The sequence below is a fragment of the Carcharodon carcharias genome, chromosome 9, assembly GCF_017639515.1.
Source record: "Carcharodon carcharias isolate sCarCar2 chromosome 9, sCarCar2.pri, whole genome shotgun sequence".
Taxonomy (NCBI): domain Eukaryota; kingdom Metazoa; phylum Chordata; class Chondrichthyes; order Lamniformes; family Lamnidae; genus Carcharodon; species Carcharodon carcharias.
The window spans coordinates 132,239,392-132,262,434 of NC_054475.1; the positions used below are offsets into that span (position 1 = coordinate 132,239,392).

General features: G+C 40.3%; 1 protein-coding gene across 1 annotated transcript in view; it reads right to left on the reverse strand.

The window, feature by feature from the left end:
• cul4b (cullin 4B) overlaps window positions 1-23,043 on the reverse strand; it is an 80,445-nt gene that overhangs the window by 9,600 nt on the left and 47,802 nt on the right. The window contains exons 12-17 of the mRNA XM_041195278.1: window positions 17,711-17,815; window positions 16,770-16,880; window positions 10,934-11,019; window positions 6,797-6,904; window positions 4,171-4,284; window positions 1,756-1,861 (exon numbers count right to left, since the gene is read on the reverse strand). Coding sequence (XP_041051212.1) covers window positions 1,756-1,861; window positions 4,171-4,284; window positions 6,797-6,904; window positions 10,934-11,019; window positions 16,770-16,880; window positions 17,711-17,815 — 630 coding nt within the window. The remainder of the gene's footprint in view (window positions 1-1,755; window positions 1,862-4,170; window positions 4,285-6,796; window positions 6,905-10,933; window positions 11,020-16,769; window positions 16,881-17,710; window positions 17,816-23,043) is intronic.

The following is a 23,043-nucleotide window of genomic DNA, read 5'->3' on the forward strand; positions in this document are numbered from 1 at the left end:
GTTAGCCCAAGCCTGGATATTATCCAGGCCTTGCTGCATTTGGACATGGACTGCTTCAGTATCTGCAGAGTCACGAATGCTGAACGTTGTGCAATCAGTGAACATCTCCACTTCTGACCTTATGATGGAAGGGAGATCGTTGATGAAGCAACTGAAGATAGTTGGGCCTAGGACACTATCCTGAGGAACTACTCCAGTAATGTCCTGGAACTGAGATCATTGACCAAACATCTTCCTTTATGCTAGGTATGACTCCAACCAGCAGAATGTTTTCCCCCTCCAATTACCATTGACTCCAGTTTTGCTGGGCTCCTCAATTCCACACGTGGTCAAATGCTGCCTTGATGTCAAGGCCAATCACTCTCGTCTTCTGGACTTGAGCTCTTTTGTCCATGTGTGAACCAAGGCTGTAATCAGGTCAGGAGCTGAGTGACCCCGGTGGAACCCAAACTTCACGTCAGTGAACAGGTTATTGCTCAGCAAGTGCCACTTAATAGCACTGTTGAAGACCCCTTCCATCACTTTATTGATGACTGAGAGTAGACAGATGGGGCGGTAATGGGCTGCTTTTTATGTTAAGGACATAGCTGGGCAAATTTCCACATTGCCGGGTAGATGCCAGTGTTGCAGCTGTACTGGAACAGCTTGGCTAGGGGCATGACAAGTTCTGGAGCACAAGTCTTCAGTACTATTGCCGAATATTGCCCAGAGACATTGCAGTATCCAGCGGCATCAGCCATTTCTTGATATCACATGGAATGAACTGAATTGGTTGAAGACTGGCAAAGGTGATGCTGGGGACCTCCAGAAGATGCAGAGATGGATTATCCACTCAACACTTATTGCTGAACATTGTTGCGAATGCTTCAGCCTTATCTTTTGCACATGTGCTGGACTCCTCCATCACTGAAGATGGGGATATTTGTGGAGCCACCCCCTCCAGTTTAACTGTCCATCACCAGTCACGACTGGATGCAGCTGGACAGCAGAGCTTACACCTGATCCACTCGTTGTGGATTCGCTTAGCTCTGTCTATCATGTGCTGTTTATGCTGTTTGGCATGTAAGCAGTCCTGTGTTGTAGCTTCACCTCATTTTTAGGTCTGCCTGGTGCTGCTCCCGGCATGCCTTCCTACACTCTTCATTGAACCTGGATTGATCCCCTGGCTTGGTGGTAATGGTAGAGTGGGAGATATGCCGGGCCATGAGGTTACAGATCATGGTTGAGTATAATTCTGCTGCTGATGGTCCACAGCACCTCGTGGATGCTCAGTCTTGGTTTGCCAGGTCTGTTCGAAATCTATCACATTTAGCACAGTGGTAGTGCCACACAACATGTGCAGGGTATCCTTAATGTGAAGACGGGTCTTTGTCTCCCTCTCCCTAACTCAGGGTTGCTCAGATTAATTGCTGTGACTCAATTAGCTGTCTCAGCTGAGATCATCTAACCAGCAGAAATAAAGCCAATTCATTAATACTTAAACTTCAGAGATAATTATATGAAATATAGGTACATTACTCAATCATTTGATTTTTGTTTCAGTTTAGAGTCAAATTGATTATTTTGGCTATAACCGAATACAAATTTCTGAAACTTGCTCCACGAGTATTGCATTTCTCTTCCCATATTTCAAACAAGCGCATTCAAACATTTTGCACAGCTCTATGATATTGTTGCTTTGTAATTCGAGGCCCAATTCATCAGTAAAATTTTACATTCAACTAAGTTCCTGTTCACAAAAGAAAGAACACAAACCTATTCCAGTAGCAGTTTTAATTTCTTCCAAACTGAACTCTTCCCCTTCATTAAACATGAGTAGTACCAGAGTTTGGAAAAGCGACACTTGAAGCTCTTTCTTACCCTGTCATAAAAGCAGATTTCACTTTTTAAAATCATATTTCTTTAGTAAAAAAGCTGCAACAACTAACCTGAATTAAAATTGAATAGTTTAAGTTGGCAGCACCCATTTTGATACAGAAAACTGGGGACTTCAAGGGTACTTATTACATTTTAAAATGAAGGTATATGATCTGATTACTTAATAAACAATTATATGTGTTCAAATGTAATAATTCACAGTATTTGTTACCAAAATAATATTCTTCTCAACCAGTGTTTGCAGCTGGATTGATCTACCTCTCAGACAAATTATAATGCAGTCTTATGTTTAAAATAAGTCACTTTTTCCCCATTCTAAATTTTAGAATGCTCACCATGTCATAATTCCTCTAGACATTGTATTATGGAAGCATTGCAAAAAGTTGCTATCTTTGGTGTGTGAACTAGAAATGAGGAAAATTTGACAGCATTTAAATTTTTAAAAAACTTCCCCCAACAATTTTTCTCCTGAAGATACTGATTCTTGTTGGCATAAGATTACATTATTTTATCCAGTGGCACTGTGAAAACCTGGACAGCAAATAAGAAAATAAATAGTAGGCCATTCAGCCCCTCAAGCCTGCCCCGCCATGGCTGATCTGCCCCAGGTCTCAACTCCTTTTTTGTGCTAGCTTCTTACAGCCCTCAACTCCCCGATATTTCAAAAATCTATCTACCTCCTCTTTAAATGCTTTCAGTGATCTAGCCTCCACAACTCTGAGATAGAGAATTCCAGACATTCACTACCCTCAGAAGAAATTCCTTCGCATCTCAGTTATGAGTGTCGCCTTATACTGTAACTACGTCCCTTAATTTGAGATTTTCCAATATTAGAAAAAATTGTCACAAAGCAACACAGCAGAATCAATTTTGTCCTCACCGAACATCTACACCTATACATTTCCATAAGAGGTTACTAGATAGTGATCAGGGGTGAGGGCTGATATTTTATTACCCAAATTCAGAAATGGTGAGGCCAATCTTATCACAGGAAATCAGGTCCTCATTGAGGTTAGTTAACTCAGTACAAATTGGAGAATCATTGGCTAACCTTCCACACACACACACACACACCACACACCCCCCCCCCCCCCCCCACCCCCCCCCCCCCCCCCCCCCCCCCCCCCCCCCCCCCCCCCCCCCCCCCCCCCCCCACACACACACACACACACACACACACACACACACACACACACACACACACACAAAGAACATTTTGCTGAGATTGCTGGAAATTAGTTTTTGTTAGCTCTCAACACATTTGATAATGTTGTATAGGGACCGGAGATAAAGCAGGCATAAAGAAACTTGTTCAAACAGCTGTAAAAGCATCTCAAGTAATTCAGATTGCCCTGGCCAATAACTAACAGAAATTGCACAGTAAGTACTAACAGCTCAAGTTGAAAACAGAATATTCTATCCAACAATACCTTGGAGATTTTTTTGCTCAAAACGAGGACGAAACACTTCATTTTTTAAGTTAGTCAGCTACTAAGTAAACCTACTTCTACTCTTTCCTGACAGTATGCTTAACTGCAGGTTTCCCTCTACTGCATCTGTAGGACAAGAAACAACTTTCCACACCAGCCTTCCTGAAACACAGTTTTATATTGGAAGCATTTGTTCGTGAGGAACTGGATTAAGATTGCCCAAACATATTTCATGGAGGACCCTTGGTGATAACTGTAACAATACCTACATGGCATCATTGTGAACTGGATTCCAATCCAGGATGCAGGGAAAATCCAGTGTCCAAATCTATGCAGAAGTAAACAAACTTGCTTTGTGTAACACCTTTCACATCTTCAGGACATCAAGTGAATTGCTTTTGGAGTTTGCTGCTTATATAAGTAACAAAAGTAGCTAATTTGCACACAGCAGAGACCTATAAACAGCAATGAGCTAAATGACCAGTTAATCTGTTTTGGCACTGCTGATAGAGGGATACACATGTTGGCCAGATGCTGGGAGAACACCTCTTCCTCTTCAAACAGCATCTTGTGATCTTTTACAGTGAACTCAACAGTCAAGGCCTTAAGTGTCAGCATATAGTTTGTACTTAAATCCTGGAGTAGGGCTTGAATCCATGACATCCTGATGTACGAGAACTGCCACTGAGCCTAACTGACACTGAATTAGCACGTTTAGAATATAGGTTCAATACATTAAATGTTTTTGCAGCTTTAAAAAATTGTTTAACAAGCCCAATAACAACCTAATTAAAACTATAGGATTTTATTTTACAGCTCTAAATATAATTGGAAATAATCAAGTCCAATTTTTGAAACATACCTCTTTAAATTCTGCTTTCAATACACAATGACCCAAAGTTGATTGCCACTGCAGCTTTCTACCGCTGTGCTTACCCAGATAAAATGTCTTGAAAATCTCCTGAAGTTTCACCATCTACAGAAAAAGAAAACAAGCAGTAGTGTTTTTGATAATGGTTTAAAATCCTCCTTTTCATACCATTTCGGTTCTCCTAGCTAGGTGTCAAGTGGCTCAATGCAACTGAGTCAGCTTTTGGCAGGAATACGAATGTAGCCCAAGGACACTAGCCTACACCATGAGCACAAGAGCTCCCAGCCAGAAGTTTCAAAAGTAAATTGTCGGACATTGAAAACAAGTCCACATTTTCACATCAACACATTGCAGTTATGTATCATTCAAAACAAGTAGCTCTTCAGTTGTTAGTAATTCTTGAACAGCCATAAAATGCATTAAAAAGAATGAAGCAGACAATTCAAACCAGGGGTTTGATTTCTGGTCTGTGTTGGTCTAGCTTCTCTCAATTATGGGAGCTACATTTATCTGGGAAGGAAAATCTAGCTCATGTTCTAGGTTGCTATACTTTGAGGCCTATTGGAAAGAGCAGTCTGCAGACATTAGGTGAGAACAGATGAAGATTTATCTCTTACATCTGCCAACACTTACTGTCTCAGTCACAAACACAAATGGTCACTTGGACAATATATAAATTTGCTCTATCAATTGAATGGTAATCTCTCCTTATGGAGCCCTGATGACATTCTGGTGAATCTGCACTGCACTCCTTCCAAGACCAGTTGCAATGCCCAAAATGTACAAAGTACTCCAAATATGATCCAAGTAGGGCAGCAAAGTAGGGTAGCTGCAGCAAAGCTACCCCCCCCTCTTTTATATGGAACCCTCTAGTTATAAAGGCTCATATTCCAAGTAGCTGTTATGAATTTTTTTGTATTTGACTACTATGTTTTCATGATCTGTATACATGAACCACAATCTCTTTGAATCTCCACTATTCCAGCTTTTCACCATTTAAATAAACTCTAACCTATGCTCTTATGGTCCAAAATACCAATGACCACACACCTACTTGCAGTGAAATATATGTATCCCAGATTTACCCCACTCACTTAACTTATCAATTCTATTTGTAAGTTTATGCTCCCGTCTAAACTACTCACTATGTCACCGTGTGTCATTGGCAAATTGGATATATGGCTCTCAATTCTGGTATCCAAATCATCAATAAATATTAATACTTGATGATCTAGTGGATCAAACAGCCAACATAATACTGAGTCATGCAAGCCAGGATGTGCCAGAGTCAATGCTCAGTCTGCACTGATGCAGCTGATATCAGTTAGGAAAACAACTGGAGTGTTCCAATGGCCTCAGCCATGGTGCTCCTGGTCATGATTTTAGTATCCCAAATAGAACATATATGACAGAACTGTACTCTCCCTACACGAAATTGTACTCCAGCTCTTCACCCCAATATCCTGTCACCTTGTGCAGTTAAGGAGGCAACTCCACCAAGATCCTGACATATGCTACTGTAGCCAAATGAACTCGGCTTCATTTCTCTTCGGCTATCTGTGTGGCGAAGCATTTGATTTCTGTTCAACAATTCCATTTTGCAGCTGAAACAAAACTGCACTGACATCTCATCAACTGTGACATCTTGCCGTATATTCAAAAACAGTTCCTTAATTTAAAATATATTGTCTTTAATTACTAGGATATCAACTTTTATGGGTGCAATGAATTTCCAAAGCAAAAGTTATATGCAATTTTTTTGTGGTGAATTTAGTACAAAGCCATTAAAGTAATTTGAGCGTTATCAAAGTAATGTAAAGGCAATAGAACCGTAAAGGCAGTTACACTGAACCATAAGTTTGCAAAATTCGAGTGCAGAGATGGAAGTCTCCACCTCCTCTCTTTTACCTGCCTGCCCCCTCACTGATAACAAATCTTTGATTAAACAAAAGAATTTTCTTCAGTTGCACCCAAGCCACACACTACCAACAGCACCTTTGAAACCCACGACCTCTATCGCCTAGAAGGACAAGGTGCATGGGAACACCACCACCTGCAAGTCCCCTCCAAGTCACTCACACCATCCTGATTTGGAACTATATCACTGCTCCTTCACTGTTATTGGGCCAAAATCCTGGAGCTCCCTTCCTAACAGCACTGTTAGCAGCACCACATGGACTGTAGCAATTCAAGAAGGTGGCTCACCACTAACTTCTCAAGAGCAATTAAGGATGGGTGACAAATGCTGGCTTATCCAGCAATGCCCACCTTCGGTGAACAAATAAATTTTAAAAAACGACCCAAAATGAGCAATGACCCTGTCCTAGAGATCTGTAAATACTGCTCTCAAACCAACTGCAAAAGGAGATGAGTTGCCTGCAACAGGTGGGGGAGCATATTGCAACAGCAATCAATTTTCCAAGCAACTTAAAACATTGCAACTTTCCACAGCAGACAGGATAGAAAAAGTGCTTGAATTGCAAATCTAATCAGGCATGCAACCAGTAAACGATAGCAACAGAAGGCATCACCCATGCAAAGGATCATTCCAAAGTCTATGATCCCATCTGGATTTTATGGCCGATATTTGTTTGCAATATTAATATAACACACTAACCTCCAAGGGTAAATGAACTTCCATAGGTACATAAGTTGGCCAGTAGCCCATTGTGAGGATATTTACAGTTAGTTCAAGGTTGCCAGGTATATTTTGATTCTGCATGTACTGTGGAAAACAGGAAAAAGAAACTTTAAAAGATTGATCAAAATTTAAATTTCCTGCAAGGTCTTTTGAGATATCTAAAGCATATAATTGAAGTATAGCATCCCATCTTTGTTATATCCTTCAACCCTGCAACGCCTTAAGAAATCTGCATTCCACCAATTCTGGGATTGGGAAGCCTACAAAGACCAACAAAGGACAATTAAAAAAGTAATAAGGATGGAGAAGATTAAATATGAGGGTAAACTAGCCAGTAATATAAAAGAAGATTGCAAGAGTTTTTTTAGATATATAAAAGGTAAGATAGAGGCAAAGGTAAACATTGGGCCCCTGGAAAATGCCGCTGGAGAAGTAGTAGTGGGGAACAAAGAAATGGCGGAGGAACTGAATAGGTACTTTGCGTCAGTCTTCATGGTGGAAGACACAAGTGACATCCCCAAAGTTCAAGAGAGTCGGGGAGGGGCAGAGGGGAGTATGGTGGCCATTACCAAGGAGAAGGTGCTAGGAAAACTGAAAGGTCTGAAGGTGGATAAATCACCTGGACCAGATGGATTACACCCCAGAGTTCTGAAGGAGATAGCTGAAGAGATAGTGGAGGCTTTAGTGGTGATCTTTCAGGAATCACTGGAGTCAGGGAGGGTCCCAGAGGACTAGAAAATCGCTAATGCAAACCCCCTGTTTAAGAAGGGAGTGAGGCAAAAGACGGGAAATTACAGGCCGATTAGCCTGACGTTGGTCGTTGGTAAGATTCTAGAGTCCATTATTAAGGATGAGATTTTAGAATACTTGGAAGTGCATGGTAAAATCAGGCAAAGTCAGCATGGTTTCATCAAGGGGAGGTCATGCTTGACAAATCTGTTAGAATTCTTTGAGGTAATGAGTAGGTTAGACAAAGGAGAGCCAATGGATGTTATCTACTTGGATTTCCAGAAGGCCTTTGACAAGGTGCTGCACAGGAGGCTGCTCAGTAAGATAAGAGCCCATGGTGTTAGAGGCAAGGTACTAGCATGGATAGAAGATTGGCTGTCTGGCAGGAGGTAGAGAGTGGGGATAAGGGGGTCCTTCTCAGGATGGCGGCCGGTGACTAGTGGAGTTCCGCAGGGGTCAATGTTGGGACCACAACTTTTCACTTTATACATTAATGATACTAGATGAAGGAACTGAGGGCATCCTGGCTAAGTTTGCAGATGATACAAAGATAGCTGGGGGGACAGGTATTATTGACGAGGCGGGGAGGCTGCAGAAGGATTTGGACAGGTTAGGAGAATGGGCAAAGAAGTGGCAGATGGAACACAACGTGGGGAAGTGTGAGGTCATGCAATTTGGTCGGAAGAATAGAGGCATAGACTATTTTCTAAATGGGGAGAGAATTCAGAAATCTGGAGTGCAAAGAGACTTGGGAGTCTCTTAAGGTTAACTTGCAGGTTGAGTCGGTAGTTAGGAAGGCAAATGCAATGTTGGCATTTATTTCAAGAGGACTAGAACATAAAAGCAGGGATGTGCTGCTGAGACTTTATATGGCTCTGGTCAGACCACATTTAGAATATTGTGAGCAATTTTGGGCCCCGTATCTCAGGAAGGATGTGCTGGCCCTGGAGAGGGTCCGGGGAGGTTCACGAGAACGATCCCAGGAATGAAAGGCTTAACATATGAGGAACATTTGAGGACTCTGGGTCTATACTGGATGGAGTTTAGAAGGATGAGGGGGGGATCTGATTGAAACTTACAGAATACTAAAAGTCTGGGTAGAGTGGATGTGGGAAGATGTTTCCATTAGTAGGAGAGACTAGGACCCAAGGGCACAGCCTCAGAGTAAAGGGAAGACCTTTTAGAACAGAGATGGGGAATTCATTGCCACAGAAGGCTGTGGAGGCCAGGTCATTGAGTGTATTTAAGACTGAGATAGATAGGTTCTTGATTGATAAGGGGATCAAAGGTTACGGGGAGAAGGCGGGAGATTGAATGGCGGAGCAGATTTGATGGGCCGAATGGCCTAATTTCGGCTCCTATGTTTTATGGTCTTATTTCTTGTGGCCGTGCCTTCAAATGTCAAGGCCCCCAAGCACTAGAATTCCTTTCTTAAACCTTTCTGCCTCTTTCTCTCCTCTCTTGAGATGCTCATGTTCTATTGTTTCCTTATGTTTGTTGATGTCAAGTATTCTTGGACTACTCCCCTGTTAAGCACTTTGAGACATTTTGCTATGCTAAAGACACTATATAAATGCAAGTTGCTCTAATAGGACTGAAACATTCTCAACTTATACAACATTGTCACAAGGATTCAAGGTACAAAGGCCTCATAGCTATTTGCCATACCATTTCAATTTTGGTTGCATCCAAGGCAATGCCTGAACATGGTGGGGAGGGCAGGAACACCTGCTTTGCTTATGTACAAACATAATGCCAGAAACTCTTGCAATTTATTGAATTACATGAGAAATATGTGAAGGTAATTTCAAATGTATGTGGATCAATCTCTTTTTTTAAATTGTACACTCAGTTTGTTAATGTACTCCTTTCTGCTGAATGGAGGGGACAAGAGTGGATTTTTTTTTTAAAAACTTACATCTTCTGGTGCATTTTACTCTAACTCATTGCACGGATGTTGCAAGCTTCAGATCACAGGAGCCTGAATTGTAACATCAGTGAATTGAAAGCATCACACAAGAAGTCTGTTGCACAATTTTTAAAACTTGGTGGTTCGAGGGTGACCTCTCCTTTAAAGTACTGGTACCAATGTGCTAATTAATCTGTGGTCATTAACAGTAGTTATGTTTGTACTATCAACAGGAATATTCAATCTCCACCCAACATTAAAAAAATTCTGGGGAAAACAAAGTGTATGGGGTCTTAATTTTTAAGGATTTATTTTAAATAGGTCAGGGAGAAATAGATAATAAAATCATGTATGCTTGACGAGTGGGACTTTTGAGCAGGAGATTTCTTCGACAATACAATATATTAAATAAGCACACAGATTAGTCATGCTAAAAATAATTTGGGCTAATATGGACACAGTCTAAATTAGCATTTATAAATAAATCATTAAAAAAAAACTATTTCTGTAAGTAACGTAACTCCCAATTTCACAGTCCCTACTGCCAGCGAATGGAAACTTAGTTTGATCAATTCTGGGTGAGTGATGAGAATAAGGAGGGAAAAATTAAAAAGGGGGAAACCTAAATACAAGAAGAAAAAAAGCAAGAAAACAACATTAAAAATGGCATTTTGAATTTGGCCTAGAATCTCAAAATCTTTTAGTCATTCTGCTCATTATGCCTGTGCCAGCTCTACAAAAGAGCTGACCAATTGAGTCCCACACCCAGCTTCCCCTCCATAACCCTGCAACTTAGTTCTCTTTAAATACATGCCCAATTGCCTTTTGAAATTTCCTATTGTTGCATCATTCTTTCAGGTAGTGTTTTCCAGATTGTAACCTTCTGTGTGAAACCATTTTTCATTTCCCCTCTATTTCTTTTGCCAATTATTATAAATCTATGACCTCTGGTTATCGTCCACTTGCTAAAGGAAATAGCTTTTCCCCTACTTGCTCTATAAAAGCCCCTATAATTTTAAATGTCTCTGTTTGTTTTCCATATAGCATTAAGGGGAGACCTATCAGGTTCCTCCAATCTCTCCACCTAACTCAAGTTTCTGGATTTTGTCAACCTCACAAATTCTTGCTACAATTCAGTCAACAACATGGAGAGAAGAGAGAAAGATGAGAATGTAGGAAAAATGGGGGAATAGAAGGACAGAGTGTGGTGGAGTGAAAGAGAGAATTCTTAATACTGTAAGAAACTATACTGAGGGAGCACAATATTTGGACCTTGAATAGATTGCAGGAAGCAAGCAGACTAAGGAATAATCTAATCATAGAATCCCCTGAACCAGGCCATTGGGGCAGCAAAATACAAGAAAAGCTTAAAAAGAAATTCCCAATATATTGTCAGCTACCACAAGAAGCAATGCTACAATGTTAAAAGTACATATATATGGGCCACTTGCTCCATTTAAAATAAAATGTGATACCTGTTTAAACTGGATCATGATATCTTTTGAGAGTTCCATGTCTCTAAACATTCCTTCCAGCTTGCTGGTGAATGCAGCTCCACATTCTTAAAAACAAAACCATGGATATAACTGTTACCCAAAAGCTGAGCATTTCCAGCATTTTCTGTTTTTATTTCAGATTTCCTGTATCCACAGTACTTTGCTCTCATAGCAATGAGCATCTATTCTTTTAAATGCAGTTTTCATTTGACAATTCCTTGATAGGGATAATTTACAGTGTCATAACTTTCACATTAGATAACGGCCTTGAGTTTTTGGCTCATTTACAATGACATAAGGAGCATAAAGCAGCCAAAATTGACATAAACAGTGCAAATTCTGTTCAATGCAACTCAAGCAAACATTGCTCTAAAAGCAGGCCCCACCCACAGAATTGGGACCATTAACTGGCAAAATGAATTGGGGTTAATTGCGCTCATTTTCAAGCCTTTGAGATGACTAAAAATTAAAAGCTGCTTCTTTTGAGTGCAAGGGGGCCAATAGGAATGTTTTAAAAAATTACATTAAAAAACTTAAGTTATTCTGAAACTGATTGCTGTACTCCAGTATAATTAGGTAATGGTTCTGCATATTTTTGACAAGTAATTTTTAGTAATTTAAAATAGTATTACTCACAGGTACTGGATTGACACTTTTTTGATAAACCAAATTTGAGATGTATTAATTAAACTGTACCTTTGCCACTTAAACTTATTAACTTTTTTTATATGCGTTCTGCAGACGAATTTGAACAAAAACCCAAGGGAAAAAAAAAGCTTCAAAACTGGCTCAATCTGCACCCATTTCGCCAATTGCATCCAGCAGGCTGAATGTGTACAACATCCTTTCTGCAGAGACCAGGAGATTCCAGTGAGCAATGGGAAGCCACAGCAATTCTGCTTCCAAAATCGAGATACCAACTGCAGCATCTCTATTGCTCCCTAACTGAGATCATCAAACTCAGTGCAGTTCAGGGATCAAATGCAAGACTGTTACTGTTTGCATTGCTAAGTCTCTAAATGGATAAACCCCAGAGTATTCTACTCATTCTAATCAAATGTTCGATGTTTCATTTCAACATTTTTTCCAATTCCCTCTTCTATTTTCTTGCTCCCATCATTCATTTTGGAGGTGGGAAAAACTTAACAAAAAACACTTGCTAGCTTGAGGAATAGCAACTCATCTTTCAATTAGGCACTTCTGCAGCCTTTTGGAGTTAACACAGAGTTCAACAATTTCTGACCATTATCTCTGCCCCTCCTCCACTCTTTTGTTTTCTTTTGGTTTTTCTCATTTTTTGCTTTCAGTCAACAGCACATCTCTTGACACATCTTTTGTTTCTTTTCTTGCCCAATCACCAGTCCCTTTGGCCTTGGAAGACTAACTCGTGTCATTCAATCTCCCTTGTCTTTCACCCAATCACAGACCCCACCTCACCTTTGTCCTTGTCCCACCCACCCCTTGTCAAAATCTATGACATCTTTAACTTTTCCCCAATTCTGATGAAAGGTCACAGGCTTGAAACATTAACTCTTTCTCCCTCTGATGCGGCCCAACCTGTTGAGTTTTTCCAGCATTTTCTGTTTTTAATTCAGATTTCCAGCATCTGCAGTATTCTGCTTATTGACTGCCAAAACCTGGCTACGAATGCAAATTTTTTGGCCAAATATTAAAGGATCTGATGCCTGACAAGTTCATATGACTGATACCACTTTATATGTCTTTCATTAACTAAACCAGGAAGGGCTGTTGATAAAAACTACTTGTGGGCAAAACCCCAAAGTTAGGCGGCACTAAATGAGTCCATAGCATTCAACGGTTTAAAAATATGTAAAATTGCAGTAAGTATTTTAGTTATAAGATAAAAGCAGCTGTAAGACAACAGCATTTTTACATGGAAGGCTTTTTAAAAAAAAGGACAGAATTACATGCCAATTGAAGAAAATGTCAGCGCTTCAAATAGCACTAGTGCTTTGAAATGTACAGCAGTTACCATCAAGGACAGTTTCTGGAAAACCAGGAGTGTATGAAATTAATCCAGTTGACATGGTAAACCCTGATTTCCAGAGAACATTTGATAAGGTGGCACACAGATAGTTGTTAAATAAAAATGATACTGAATGATAGGATATTAGAATGGATAAAGAATTTGTTGAAATTACATGAGCAAGAGCTTTATCATTAAAGATGATCTAACTGGAGCATAGTTACGAGTGGAGTACTCTCATTAATGGTCTACAAGAGGAACCATTCTTAACTGCATGGGTGATATAAAACAGTGGTGAGCAACGTGTGGCCTGCAGGTTGCATGTGGCCCATGAAGGTTCTGAGTGCAGCCCACACCAACAAGGGTGGTGCTGTTGTCATCTGGCATACAGAATCTACCTTACAGAGGCTGAGCGCCAACTCTCGGACACTTCTTCCTCCCCCTGGACTATAACCCCACCACCAAACATCAAGCCATTGTTTCCAGGACTGTCAATGGCCTCATCTACTCGAGGTCTTCCCTCCACAGCTTCCAACCTCAATCTCCCAAGCCTGGACAGCCCACTTCTACGTCGTTCCCAAAATCCACTAGGACTGTCCCAGTAGACCTGTCATGTCAACCTGTTCCGGCCCAACGGAATTAATTTCCTCCATTCTGTCTCCCCTTGCCCAGTTTCTTCCCTTCTACATTCGCAAATCCTCTGATGCCCTATGTCCTATCAACAATTTCCAGTTCCCTGGTCCGAACTGCCTCCTCTTCACCATGGACATCCAATCTCTTTACACCCCGATCACCCACCTTAAGCTTCTATCTTGAACCGATGCCCGAACAAGTCTCACCCGCCACTACTCTCCTCCGTCTGGCTGAACTTGTTCTCTCACTGAATAATTCCTCCTTGGACCTGTCTTACATTCTCCAAATAAACGGTGTGGCTATCAGCACTCACATGAGCCCCAGTTATGCCTGTCTTTTGGTGGGATATGTGGAACATTCCCTCTTCCAGACGATGGCTATTGGTGCTGCCTCATGCTCTCGTCTGGACCTGGAAAAAGTTTACTGATTTGCTTCCAATTTTCACCCCTCTATCATCCTCTCATGGTCCTTCTCTGACACTTCCCTAACCTCTGTGTCTCCATTTCTGGTGATAGACTGTCTACCGATATTCATTACAAGCCCACAGACTCCCACAGCTACCTCAATACAGCTCCTCACACCCTGCTTCGGGTAAGGATCCACACCATTCTCAGTCACATCTGTTCTGATGATAGCACTTTCCAAAACAGTGCTTTTGTCACGTCTTCTTGCTTCCTTAGCCAAGATGCCCCCCACTGTGGCTGACCGGGCCCTCAACCTTATCCAACCCATCACCCACAACTCTGCCCTCAACCCTTCCTCTCCCTCCTAGAGCCATGACTTTTCACCACATCAGCCTCTACATTCAAAGGATTATACTCTGCCATTTCCAGCAACTCCAGCATGATATCACCACCAAACACATCTTCCCCTCTCCCTGCTCTGTCAACATTCCATAGGGACCGTTTCCTCCGTGACAGCTTGGTCCACTCCTCCATCACCCCCAACTCCTCATCCCCTTCCCATAGCACCTTCCTATGATATCACTGGTGCAACACTTGCCACTTTACCTCCTTCCTCCTAAACACTCAAGGGCCCAAACACTCCTTTCAGGTGAAGCAGCACTTCACTTACACCTCCTTCAATTTGGTCTACTGCATTGACTGCTCCCAATGCGGTCTCCTCTACATTGTGGAGGCCAAATACAGACCACTTTTCAGAGCCTATTTACTTAGTCTGCAAGCATGACCCAGACCTTCCTGTCACTTGCCATTTCAACACACCATCCTACTCTCATTTCCAAATGTCCATCCTTGGTCTGCTGCAATGTTCCAGTGAAGCCCAACGCAAACTGGAGGAACAGCACCCCATATTCCGATTAGGCATTTTACAGCCTTCTGGATTTAACAATGAGTTCAACAACTTCAGATCATGAATTCTCTCCTCTATCTTTACCTCTTTTTAAATACTTTTTTAAAATGTATTTTTATTCATTCATTCATTTGTTTATTTTTATCCTTCTTCTCCAACCACCAACCCCACGCCCCCTGAATCGACAGGGCCAACTGTCACTTGTTTCTATGTTGTTTTTTCACAGGGTGCTGACCCTTGTTCTGCCATTAACACATTCTGCTTTCTTACCTTTGTGCCACTATCGGCAACTTTAGTCTTCACCACTAGCATTAACACTTCCTTTAAATTGTGTCCATGACATCTTTGTCAATCTCTCCTTAGCTCCCACCTATTGCTGACATTCTATCTTGCTTCAACTGCTCCAGCCCCCTTAAACAGTATAAATTCCATCACGTTTCTACTTCTCTTTAGCTCTGAAGGAGAGTCACACTGACTCGAAACTTTTCTCATTCCACAGATGCTGCCAGACCTGAGTATTCCCAGCATTTTCTGTTTTTGTTTCAGATTTCCAGCATCCGCAGTATTTTGCTTTCACCACAGGATATTTTGTTGACCGTTGCCCATAAACAAGACTCCAGATTCCACTGGTTTCAGTTTGCGTAGTTTTTTTTCCTGCCAGTATTACTAAAGTGATACACACGCAAAGCAAGAGCACATGAAGTGAGGTGCATGCTGATTGCACACAAAATTGACTGTGGGAGCCATGCGCTCCCTCTGCGCCCAAAGCATTGCTATGGTTCAATTGGCACACCAAGCAAATTCTTATTCATAGGGTGGTGGTTAGTGCACATGCCCAATTTCAGTCTTGCAACCCACTGAGATGAAGCAGGGCCACTCATGCAGCTCAGTCACTAGCCCTGGTTGCCCATCACTGATATAAAGTATGTGTGTATGGGTGACTATTTCTGAACAAATAACTAAGCTGTAGGTCAATTTAGATTGTATACGGTGTTGTGAAAATGAGTTTAGAAAACTTCAGGCACATTGCAGAGTTGATGGAACAGAAGTTTACACAAGGCTGAGTGCAAGTAAGAAAGAGAAATATTCATATGTTTAAACTCATCAATCTTGGGATACGGATATTGCTACTAAGATCAGCATCTGTTGCCCATCCCTAGGTGCCCTTGAGGTGGTGATAAGTGCCCTCCTTCATTCATTCACTTTAATGTTCTAATTAAAAAACCTGCACTGCTGCACAAGACTTGGTTTTGAACTGCTTCCTCAGTTTTCTGGTAAATAAGACAGAGATTGAGTTTGAGAGAGAAGAAATATATAGAAAAAATGTCCATGACAAACTTAAAGGGTATTTCACGTGGACAACCTAGATTGGAAAAAAAGAATCCCATATAAATGGAATTTATTTGTTCATCTGTCATATGCAAGTGAATTAGGCCAGATGTAACACATTAACAGATGTAGGTGACTAAATTAAAATGTGAGGGCAGCATGGAGCGTGAAACATTGGACATTTAGTGTAAGCACAATGATTTATCCATGTACTTAGAGAAAGCCTCTTCATGTTGGTCCATGAGGTGACCACAGCACAAGAATAATGTTTGAAATGTATGGCTGTAACTGAAGTAGAAGGCAGTGAAACACATTTAGCTATTCATTTGGCATACCTATGCTTCAATAACAAGCCTCTTCATTTAGGATTGTGAGCTTTAAGGTTAGAGGTTTCTCTGGTTGCAAAAATATTTTTTGAAACAAACTCGCTGTTAACAGAACTAAAACCAGTAACATGTATACATATATTAAATAAAACTTATATCATATTTATCAATGGATGAGGAACTGCAGTACATACACTACAGCTCAAATTTTTAATGAAAGCAAACTCACCATGTTTTAATTTGGACAGCATTGATTTTTCTGCATCTACTGATGCACTCTTTCCTACCAATAGTCTCTTTGCTAAATCCTTCTTGTAAAAAGCCTCAAAAACGTCTTTTCCTGTGAATTTTTAAAGAAAGCAAAAACTTATTCAAAAACATATAAATAGAAAGGATTCAAAGGCCTCTATCTCCTTCCACACTAGAATTTGGAATCCTAGTTGTAATATTACTCTATAGTTTTGGGTTAACAAAATACCCTCAATAACATTATGCGAACATACTTTTATCAAATTACTATAATCAATACTTTGTAAATTGTTGAATAACACATTTTACAAGAATAAATTAAAATAAACATTTTGATGCTAAATTAGAAGATTAGAACTAACTGGGAATTAAGGCTTAAGATTTCACATTTTGAATTAAATTGCAACACAGTGCCAATTAAGGAGAATATTTTAGACAAAAATGCTTGAATCTGTTCCCCCTCCTGTATCTTCACCATCAATTTTCTTTCCTCCTGAAGATTTTCCTTGCTGGTTATCAACTTCTCAACAATCACCCTCTGTTACCTCATCTAAGTGACCAATCATCATGTAAAGTATTTGGTACTGTACATGCTGGCAGACAACTCAACCTTTCTGGGGAGGAGGAAGAGAGGATTGAAGGAAAGACAACACAACCTCAATCAGTTGCATTCTCAACACAGTTTTTCCAATTAGGGCACTGAGTAGTGAACAGATGCATGATCTCTTTCACACCCAACCGCTGCCATGGTTGAGATTAGCTATGTGCACGCAACTTGATAGCTTCTGGTCGAAAGGGCTCTTTGATGCATCAGGCTGCATTTTTAGACAGGCGGTCAACAGTGGGCAGGGGTTGGTGTGGTCTGCAATAATTGTTACAAATGTAGGTTATTTTTTTAATTAAAATTAATTTCACACGTACCATAAATGAATCTAAATATTATCATAATTTTGTCCAGCATCTTCTCAAGTTCCTCGTCTGTAGCCTCTTTGTTCCCAGCTCGAAGTTTTGAATCTACATATTTGGCTGAAATAGAAAAACACATCTCTTTAAGCTATTTTCAAGGTGGGATTTTTTTTTCAGTCTTCTGCACAAAAACAGGCCATTAAATCCAACTGGTCTAAGCCAATGTTTATACTCCACACTAGCCTCCTTTGTTAACCCAATCCACATAATATTCTCTTCCTTTGTCTGTCATGTGCATTGTTGGCTTATACTTAAATGCATTTGTTATTCGCCTCAACTACTCTGTAGTAGCATGATCCGCATTCTGACCAATCTTTAGGCAACATAGTTTTTTACTGAATTCCTTACTGAATTTATTAGTGACTGGCTTATACTTAAGACCACTAGTTTTGGACTCTTGCACAACTGGAAACATCTTTTTTATCTTGACCCAATCAAACCCTTTCAGAATTTTAAAAGCCTCTATCAAATCACTCCTCTCTTTCCTCTTTCACAGGCCCCAGTTTGAAAACCACTGCTCCAGTGCTTGGTTTGCTATTTTTAATGGCCTTAGTAATCTGTGTTGTCACTTTTAGTGATTTGTCTATCTGCACTCATAGGTCCCTTTGTGCTTCCATCCATTTGGATTATCCAAGCAATATGTGGTCTTCCTAACAAAATGCACCATCTCAGGCTTATCCTTAATGAAATTAACCTAATTACACACCCATTCTGTAAGCTTCTGTCATATCTGATCTTGTCACATTCTTCCTGTGTATTAACTACACCCTTCAATCTGATGTCCTCAAATTTTGAAATACTTACAATTCGAAAGACTAAATCATTAATGTAAATTGTGAGCCACAGCAGCTGGTTCTGGCACCAATCCCTGTGGAACATCACTTCCTACCTTTTGCCAGACTGTGTCACTACACTTAGCCCCCACTTTGTTTTCTATCCATTTGTTTATGCATTCTCTGCCTCCAGTTGCTCTGACCTAAGCTCATACAATGCAGCACCCGACTGAAAGGGTTTTGAAAATCCATATATATCTTTCTATTGCATTACCCTGTCTAATTTGTTAACGACAACTTAACATTTTCGTTTTTTTTTAAATCTTTACTCCGAAGGCATTAGTATGTAGTACCGTCCCATAAGCACCACAGCCCACTGGCAATTTGCCAAAGCAATCATTCTTTGTTCATGAGCTGAGATATTGTGTTTTTGGCAGACAAGCCAAACAGGCCAATTTGAGGTCTACTCAATTCAAAAACAGATTTGGGGACAAGTTTCAAAATCAAATGGCATGTTTTTTGAAAGTTGTTACCACTCATTAATTCCTGCAAATCTGTGCTCCAAAATAATATCTATTGAATAGAGAACATAATATATAATTTCAGCTTGTAATCAGCAAGCATCCATCATTTTATACCCTCTGAAGAAATTAAACCTCTAAAGTATCAACTTCAGCGCATTATTTGTCCCAATTGTTGCATAGTCATAATGCAAAAAAGGCACAAGCTTAAATAACCAAATATCTGAATGCAAATGAAGTAAATTTTTCACTGTATTCTTCTGGCCAGAATCAGCTGTTTATTCAGAGCTGCAACTGCCTCAATTACAGGCAGCTATGAGATTTAACACCCATAGTTTTATTTATTATGCATAGCACTCTTCACTCAATCATGCAGCCATATGGATACAATGGTCTACATATAGAATCTTCCAAGCCTCAGTATCTCTTACAGTCTTATACATGACGGGTTCTCTGACACTGGCCCTCCTAAACTGGTCACCCAGTATTTCACCCAACTAAATTACAAGTAACAGACAGGCACTACATAAACATACTTCAAATCTACGAAAAGCGCATCCACACCAGATGTATCCAAAGTATGAAAGGGAAATTTCCCACTTTCAAGATAAACAAGATAATTAAACCCAGGCAAGGCACAAACAGAAACTAGATAAAGGAAGATCCAGCAAGTAAAATCTCAAAAGACCAGACCATCAAGTATCAACAAAAAAAAAAGTGCAGCCTTCAGTAAGTGACAAAAAGTTAAATGCCCTCTGTCACCCACTTCTTCAGACAAGACAACCTTTCAAATTCACAATTGGACAGTGCAAGAAGTATTACCAAACAATGCCATTCAAATAATACAGATGTTAAAGAAATACAATTCAGAAGATAACCAGCTCTAAAAGCAAAACAGACCTGTTCTCACGGCAGCCATGAGTCATTAAAAAACAATTGTTATTTACATAGGACGGGATATGTGGCATAGGAACAGGCCATCCCACACAACCAGTCCACGCTTGTTGTACTCCGCTCGAGCCTTCTCCCATCATTTCTCATCTAAGCCTACCATCACAACCATCAATTTCCTTCTCCCTCAAACACTTGTATTGTTTCCCCTTAAATACATCTAAAGTATAGTTTCAACCAGTCCCTCTGGACACAAGCTCCACATTCTCACCACTCTCTGAATAAAATTTTTTCTGAATTTCCTTTTGGGTTTCTTGGTGAGTATCTTATATTGACAGCCTCAAGTTAGGCCCTTCCCACGAGAGGAAAGATTTTCTCTGTATCCACAATCAAAATCTTTCATAATTTTAAAGTCTTCTATTCGTTTACCCAAGCCTTCCTTTTTTGAATGAGAAAAGAGACTCAGCCTATCAATCTTTCCTGTTATGTGTACCCCCACATTTACTTGGTGCCTTTAACATAGAAAAGCATTCCAAATTCTTCATAGGTGTACTCTGTCATGAACACTGAACATTACCAGACAATTAAGTTTTAAAATGCCCCTTTAAATCAAAGTAAAACAAGTAAAACTGCAAAGGGGGTGCTGAATGCCCAGTTTGTAGAAGTGCCCATGTGACTTCAGATTGCCATGGGGATGAGTTGAGAAGGGATAGAAAGCCAAATAGAACGCCAGTGAAGTGAGCTATAGTTTTTGGCACCTCTCACAGAAGTTCACAGGGCAGAGGAAAAAAGCTGCTGCTGAGAAGCAGACAGGAGACAACTGGAACTCTCCCAGGAACAGGCCTTCTCTGTTCTGTAGTAAATAATGGAGAGAAGTAAAACTCTGTGGGGAAAAACAGTCCACCAAATGTTCAAAGAGGGCAGATACAGGAATCTCCTGAATTCTGGGCTGTCAAGACTGTTGTGACCTCAGGGAAAGGGGAGTTCATTGAGCTGCGCCTGCTAATGATAATGGCATCTGGTAAAGCTCGGACAGAGTGGTACAATTATCAAAGGATGCTGGAAGTTTTCACGTGACATGAAGTAGCAGGGAGTGGTGAACATCTGAAGAGCTAGGAGTGACTTTGAGACCGTCCCTTGAATGTTATATATTTGCCAGAAGCGTGGTGTAAAGTTAAATAAATTTACCTGATTTTAATTGATGTACCATTTGCCTGTTAGCTATATTTTAATTCTTTTGATTTTAGTTAATTAAAATTCTTAAAAAGTGAAATATTGCCCTTCAGTTATTTTCATTGGGTTGTTTGGGGAAAGTCATCTATTTCAAAAAAAGGTTATCGGTCTCTCTGGGAATCGTAACATTAGGCAAAAAAGGGGATATATGGAAGACTGACCAAAGGTCCGGTCAAAGAGGTGAGTTTTAAAGGGGAAGAGGATTGTGACAAGGCAGGGAAGTTTAGGAAGGGAATTCCAGAGACATAGATTAGTAAAATGGGTGAACAAGTGGCAGATGAAATGTAATGCAGAATTGTGTGAAGTAAATCATTTTGGTAGGAAGAATGCAGAGACACAATACAAAATAAAGGGTACAACTCTAAAGAGGCTGCAGGAGCAGAGGGACCGAGGTATGTATGTACATAAATCATTGAAGATGGCAGGACAGCTGAAGGGTTAATAAAGTATATGACATCCTGGGTTTTATCAATAAGGGCATAGAATACAAAGGCAAGGAAGTCATGTTAATCTTGTATAAATCACAGGTTTGGCCTCAACTGGAGTATTGCGTTCAATTCTGGGTACCAGGCTTTAGAAAGGATGTGAAGGCATTAGAGAGGGTATGGAAACAATTCATGAGAACCGTTCCAAGGGTGAGGAATTTCAGTTACCTGGACAGACTGGAGAAGTTGCAATTGTTTTCCTTGGAGGAGAGAAGGCTGATGGAAGATTTGATAGAGGTATTCAAAATAATGAGGGGTCTAGACAGAGAAGATAGGGAGAAACTGTTCCCATTGGTGGAAAAGGGCACAGATTTAAGGTAATTGGCAAAAGAAGCAATGGTAACATAACAGAAAACTTTTTCATGTAGCGAGTGGTTAGGGTCTGGAATGCACCGCCTGAGTGTGTGGTGGAGGCAGGTGAAATCAAGGCATTCAAGAGGGAATTGGATTATCTGAAAAGGAAGAATGTGCAGCGCTACATGGAGATGCAGGAGTGAACTGCTCCTTCAGAGAGCCAGCACACACACAACAAGCCAAATGGCCTCCTATTGTGCAGTAACCACTCTAGATTCTGTGTGGGGCCCAGGCTGCTGAAGGTACACAGCCAATGGTGGGGCGAAGATGCACAAAAGATCAGGGGCAGAAACGACGAGACAGAATCCAAGAATTTTACAGCAAAGGAGGCCATTGTTTGGCCCAAGGCACCTGTTAGGTCTCTGAAAGAACTTGGTCCTATTCGACTGACCTTTACTATATTATTATTCTTGTCAAATATTCATCCATTTCCCTTTGAGAAACTACTCTGGGTTATGCTTTCAGCAGAAATAAGTGCTCACCTGAAATATCACAGCACAGAATAAATAAAGCACCTAACATAAATCAGGATAACAAGACCAACAGAAAAGTCTATTATTGCAACACTAACATTTTGTATTATTAAGAGACCACACCAGCACAACGCATCAAAGATGCTCAAAAATTGTAACAAGTAAAGGTTCAAAACACCAACATATAAACATCAAATCTTGAAAGACAAAATAGATTCTCAAACAAGGATAACAACACAATCATCCATAAATGTTTTAAAGTCATAATCAACAAAATGAATACACGAATGTCTAACTCAACTTTTAACTCACTTTTACTAAACTAATCACCCTAATTAGTGCATTTCTCTTTCCCACCCCATATCCGAAAAGCTCAGAGGTCAAACTACTTCTGTTACACACAGAACACATCAACTTAGTTTAAAATTATAGCTGATATTTATCTCCAGGGGCAGCACCATAGAATGTCAAGTTAATATGACAAGTACCACACAAGTGCACACTTTTACCAAAGAACACATTTCCAGTAACACTTTGATGTCACAGTTTTCTGCCATT